Below are 6519 nucleotides of genomic sequence, written 5' to 3' on the forward strand. Positions count from 1 at the left end.
GGGGGAAGCCGGGGGAATGTCAAGTGGGGGGGAAGGAGACATGTGTAATAATCTTTGTAATACTTTAAGAAAAAAAATAAAATGTAAAAAAAGTAAGAAGGTCATCCAGATGCATAAATAAGTATTAGATAATACAGACTGTGAGATTTGAGGAAGAATTTTGAATTAAAACATCTAAATAGAGAAAAGATTGAATATCACATATTTAAAATGTAGACTACCATGTAGCAAAGTTTTAAAATTTTATTAAAAAAATTAGTAATAACAGGGGAAATGTTTATAATAAAAGTAGGGGCCCAGTGCACGAATTTGTGCACCTGGAAAAGAACTGTGGGCCACGAGGCTGCACTGGGCACAGGGGCAGATTTTGGCCCATCCTCCATGCCCCTACCCAGTCCCTCCCACCATGGCCCCCGGTCTCCTGTCTGCCGGCAGCCCCGCTTCCACCTCCGCCACTCCCATGCGCTGATGGTGCCAGCCCCACTCACACCCACTGATGGCGTAAAGCGATTGGGGCTGGTGCTGTCAGTGGGTGTGAGCGGCAGCTGCTGCTCTGATTGCCTCTTAGGAGCAGGGGGAGCTGAAGAAGCCCTTAGGGGTGAGCAGGGCTGGCAGCCGCCACTTGCATCTGCAGACGGCGCTGAGCAATTGGGACTGGTGCTGGGTGCCAGCAGCAGGTGCGAGCAGCAGCTCCAGCACCAGCTGCAGGTGCAAGCGGGGCCGTTGCTGGGAGTGGGTGCAAGAGGTGGCTGCTGGCCCCGATTGCCTCTCAGGAGCAGGGGGAGGTGGAGAAGCCCTGATGGGTGATTGGAGCCTGCAGCCACTGCTTGCACCTGCTGATGGCACTTTGCGATTGGGGCTGACGCTGTGCACCGGCAGTGGGTGTGAGCGCTGGGTGGGACCGCGGTGCATGGAAGCAAAGAATTTTCAGTAACCACCAGAGGTTCGTCCTGATTACAGCGACTGGTGCCCCCGCTCACCTGCTCCGCTATCCCGCCATGGCCGACACCCACCATGTTCTGTGCTCTACCGCCTTCTGCCAACACCCGCCATGTTCTGCTCATGCCCCCTGGTGGTCAGCACACATCATAGCAACCGGTTGTTCAGTTGTTCTGCCATGCCGTTTGGTCTATTTGCATATTAGCCTTTTATTATATAGGACCTGACTTTATGGTGAACTTGAGTCTGTTTTCTTAGAGATTTTATAGTATATTCAAGAGAAATTGTTATCAATATGTTTTTATGATCATTCAAAGAAAAAGAAGGTAGAAAACCTTATATTTCTTAAGAATCTGTAGTGGAGATACAGCTAACAGAAGGCTGTGTGCACTATTTCATTTTATTGGGACTTTTTGGGGTTATTTTATTCATTTCCAGATATGTGTGGGTAAAATTTAATCTTATCTGCAGCCACAGGACTATTCAAGAGATGCAACACTTGCTTCAGGGATACTAATTTTCTTACTATCCCTTAAGCATGCCATATGTTTTCAGCCCCACTTTGTTTGCTGCTATGTGGCTCATTCTCTGAAGTGCAATCTTTGATCTTTTCTCCATTTTAAAAATATTTCATTTACTTGTTTGTTTTTCAGGGTCCAGTGACATTCAGGGATGTGGCCATAGACTTCTCACCGGAAGAATGGGAATTCCTGGACTCAGCTCAGAGGGACTTATATAGGGATGTGATGTGGGAAAATTATAGAAACTTCATTTCACTGGGTAATGGCTACTTATTCCAAATTATATTGGCTTTCTCTACTGTCAGTTTCATGACTCTGTTTTGAGAAACTAGATAAATTTTGTCTCTCTATTCCAAAGGAATTGGTCAAGTGTTGTTAGTTTGGAAGTAGGCCCCTCCATTTCACACTTTGTCACTCCCATCCTGTTAGGTCCTTCAGACTTTCTTCAGGCTCTGTACTTACCTTAATATCCAAGGGGCAGTATTTGAATTCTGGGTTGCTAACAACAGAAGCATTGTCCAAGAAACCAGATTTCACATTGTATTTGAGCTCATAATTAATGTAGATGCTTAACATTCATTTCTAATCCACCTGCAAGGAGAATACCTAGATACAGGGGATCTGAGTCTCTCTAAAAATCAGAGCCTATAGAACTTGTATAAAAAGGGATGGATCCACAAAGTTTATTTAAAACTCAGTTAAATGGCCCTAGCCAGTTTGACTCAGTGGATAGAGAATCGGCCTCAGATGGAAGGGTCCAGGTTTGATCCTGGCAAGGGCATGTACCTCAGTTGTAGGCTCAATCCCCAGCCCTTGCCCAGGCAAGTGCGGAAGGCAACCAATTGATGTGTCCCTCTCACATCAATGTTTCTCTCTCTCTCTGTGTCTCTCCCCCTTCCTTCTACTCTCTCAAAAAAATGAATAGAAAAATATCCTCAGGTGAGAAATAACAACAACAACAAAAACCAAGTTAAAACTCAGTTAAATGTTTAAATGTATTCTGTTTCCTATAACAGACATTTAATTCTACCTACTTTGTAGTTGAAATTTAAAATTCTAAGGACTTTTTCTTGTAAAATTGAATGAATATTCTAGAAAGGATATGAGAATGTCACAGGAAGCAAAATTATAATAATAAAAGTTAATACTAGTATACACATATGTGTATATGTACATATATAACTATTCTTTTTTATTGATTTCCTAGAGGAAGGGAGAGGAAGAGAGAGATTGAAACATCAATGATGAGAGAGAATCATTGATTGGCTGCCTCCTGCACGCCCCCAACTGGGGATGAAGCCCGCAATCCAGACATGCGCCCTACTGGGAATCAAACCGTGACCTCCTGATCAATGCTCAACCACTGAGCCACACTGTTCAGGCCATATATAACTAGTCTAAATATTACACATTATTAGTTAATCCTCACAAAAACTCTATGAGAAATATATTATTTTTATCCTCATTTCAGATGAGAAAACTTTGGCACAAGAGGTAACACAGCAACAAAGGCAGTATTTGAACGCAGGCAGTCTGGATCCAGATTTTATTTTCCTAATAACTGCACAAGACTGCCTCTCAACAGAGCTTGTGTGTAAATTATGCTTAGGTCAATTCTTAACTATCTGGTGTCTATTCCTTGTGATCCTGAGGTTACCATAACATGGGTGTTCTTCAACCCCTGCATTTCTTTGCTCTTAGACTTTAAAAAATAACATTTTGGTCTAGAGTTCATTATAAATTTAACCAAATCTAAATCTAAGGACTTTTTGGCTTATTAGTTCATGTCACATTTTTCTATTAAGCAGGACATTCCATTTCTACACCAGATGTGATTACATTATTGGATGACGGGAAGGAGCCCTGGATGCTTATGAGGGAAAGGATAAGAAGACACTACCTTGGTGAGTGAGGCTTAGCAGGCATGGAAAAGTCATTACTGCAGGTAATAGCCAAGCTGGTTAGGGTAAAGGCACAAACTTTAGGTTTTGTTGAGGATATCTCTTCAAAAGCCCAAGGCTTGTGGAGTGTGGAGGAAAGGCCCGAGACCCAGGAAGCAAATTAAAATCTTTTAAGCCTAGACTAACCAAGGAACTTTCTATTGACCTTGTTACACCTCTCATATTTCTCTACCATTTCAAAGAGAAGAGCTGTTCTCAGTAGAAGAAAACAAAAGGATAAATATAAAAGCTGAAATTAACAAAATAGGAAAAATCTAGAGAAAATTAATAGAGCCAAAAGTTAATTGCTTGGAAAGATCAACAAAGTTGGTAAACAGTACACTTGACTAATAAAGAGGAAAAGACAACATAAATTACTGTCAGGAATGGAAGGGGGTTTTCAGTTCACATTTTATGGCCATTAAAAGAATAATAAGAGAATGTCATGAATAACTTTATGCTAGACAATTTGACAATTTAAATGTATTTGAAAAATTCCTTGAAAAATATAACTTACCAGAATTGACAGAAGATAAAAGAAAATATGAATAATCTTATATCTATTAAAGTAATTGAATTATCAGAAATATTTCCACAAAGAAAATGTCAGGCCCAGATGATTTCACTGGTTAATTCTATGAAATATTTAAGAAATTAAAGCAGAATTACACACATCTCTGTAGAAAAGGAAAGAACAACTTCCAACTCATTTTATGAGACCATATAACTCTTTTTTTAAACTATATATATTTTATTGATTTTTTACAGAGAGGAAGGGAGAGGGATAGAGAGTTAGAAACATCGATGAGAGAGAAATATCGATCAGCTGCCTCCTGCACACCTCCTACTGGGGATGTGCCCGCAACCAAGGTACATGCCCTTGACGGGAATCTAACCCAGGACCCTTCAGTCCACAGGCCGACGCTCTATCCACTGAGCCAAACCAGCCAGGGCGAGACCATATAACTCTTATACTATGACCTGACAAAGATATTATACACAAAAAAAGCAAATCAAATTCAGCAGATACAAAAATGATGACCAAGTAGGGTTTTTTCTAGGAACACAAGCTTGGTTTAACATTAAAAAATTAATCTCTTCCTCTTATAAAGCCACCAATCCTATCTGATTAGGACTTTATTCTTATGACTTTATTTAACCTTAACTGTATTATAAAAGCACTATCTTGAACTATAGTCACAATTGGGGTTAGGGTTTCAATGTATGAATTTGGGTAGAGAACACAATTCAGTCCATACCAATATCTATCTATATGAAATCAAATTTCTTTATAGCTTCTACTTGATTATTTGATTTATGTCTTTCATTGCCTAAAAATAGTCATTGATTTATTCAGAAAATACTTGAGTGCCCAGTCTGAACCAGGCATTGTACTATAGGCACCAGTGGAACAATTGTGAATAAAATTGATAGGTCCCAGGAGTCATGTTCCTTATATTTTTAAGAAATCTTTATTATTGAAAGTATTACATAGGTTCTCCTTTATCCCCCATTAACCTCTACCAGGGCACTCCTGTCCACCCCAACCCCAGGCCTCACCACCCCATTGTCTGTGTCCATGCATTATGCATATATGAATACAAGTTCATTGTTTGATCTCTTTTCACCTACCCTCCCCTGCCTTCCCTCTGAGGTTCAACAATCTTCATGCTTCTATGTCTCTGGGTCTATTTTTGATCATCAGTTTATTTAGTTAATTAGATTCCACATATGAGTGAAATCATGAGATACTTACTTTTCTCTGACTAGCTTATTTCACTCAGCATAAAATTCTCCAGGTTCATACATACTGTGGCAAATGGTAAGAGATCTTTCTTTTTTATTGCCGTGCATTCCATTGTGTAAATGTAACATACTTTTTTTTATCCACTCATCTGCTGATGGGCACTTAGGCTGTTTCTAAGTCTTAGCTATTGTAAATTGCACTGCTATGAGCATAGGAGTGCATATATTCTTTTTGATAGACGTTTCTGATTTCTTAGGATACATTCCTAGAAGTGGGATGACTGGGTCAAATGGGATTTTATTTTTAATTTTTTGAGGAATCTCCATATTGTTTTCCACAGTGGCTGCACCAACCTGCATTCCCACCAGCAGTGTATTAAGGTTCCCTTTTCTCCACAACCTAGCCAACACGTCATTGGTTGATTTATTGATGATAGCCATTATGACAGGTGTGAAATGATATCTCATTGTCGTTTTGATTTGCATCTCTCTGATGATTAGTGACTTTTTATTTTTTTAATCTTTATTGTTCAGATTATTACAGATGTCCCTATTTTTTTCCGCCATAGCTCCCCTCCACCCGGTTCCCACCCCACCCCAGGCCCTCGCCACCCCACTGTCTGCGTCCATAGGTACTGCATACATGCATATAAGATCTTTGTCCCATCTCTTCCCGCACCCCCCATATCTCTTTCCCCCCAAGAATTGTCAGTCCACTCCATTTCCATGCCCCTGATTCTATTACATTCACCAGTTTACTCTGTTCATCAGATTTTTTATTCATTTGATTTTTAGATTCACTTGTTGATAGATATGTATTTGTTGTCACTTTGTTATTCATAATTTTTTATCTTTATCTTTTTCTTCTTCTTCCTCTTCTTAAAGAATACCCTTCAGCATTTCATATAATACTGGTTTGGTGGTGATGAACTCCTTTAGCTTTTTCTTATCTGTGAAGCTCTTTATCTGACCTTCAATTCTGAATGATAGCTTTGCTGGGTAGAGTAATCTTGGTTGTAGGTTCTTGCTATTCATTACTTTGAATATTTCTTGCCACTCCCTTCTGGCCTGCATAATTTCTGTTGAGAAATCAGCTGACAAGCTTATGGGTACTTACTTGTAGGTGACTAACTGTTTTTCTCTTGCTGCTTTTAAGATTCTCTCTTTGTCTTTTGCCCTTGGAATTTTAATTATGATGTGTCTTGGTGTGGTCCTCTTTGGATTCCTTTTGTTTGGGGTTCTCTGTGTTTCCTGGACTTGTAAGTCTATTTCTTTCACCAGGTAGGGGAAGTTTTCTGTCATCATTTTATTTATTTATTTTTTTAGGGTTTTTATTTTTTTATTTTTTTATTAAATCTTTATTGTTCAGATTA

At 39.5% G+C, this 6519-nt stretch overlaps 1 protein-coding gene across 4 annotated transcripts in view; it reads left to right on the forward strand.

Moving 5' to 3' along the window:
* LOC102240533 (zinc finger protein 14 homolog) overlaps positions 1–6519 on the forward strand; it is a 46087-nt gene that overhangs the window by 16731 nt on the left and 22837 nt on the right. The window contains exons 3-4 of one of the 4 annotated variants that reach the window (XM_005866984.2): positions 1593–1719; positions 3266–3364. In XM_005866984.2, coding sequence (XP_005867046.1) covers positions 1593–1719; positions 3266–3364 — 226 coding nt within the window. Of the gene's footprint in view, positions 1–1592; positions 1720–3265; positions 3406–6519 lie in introns of those variants that run through there. The other 3 variants (XM_005866985.2, XM_005866986.2, XM_014540322.1) reach the window with 3 other exon arrangements.

This window comes from Myotis brandtii, unplaced genomic scaffold, assembly GCF_000412655.1.
Source record: "Myotis brandtii unplaced genomic scaffold, ASM41265v1 scaffold241, whole genome shotgun sequence".
NCBI lineage: Eukaryota > Metazoa > Chordata > Mammalia > Chiroptera > Vespertilionidae > Myotis > Myotis brandtii.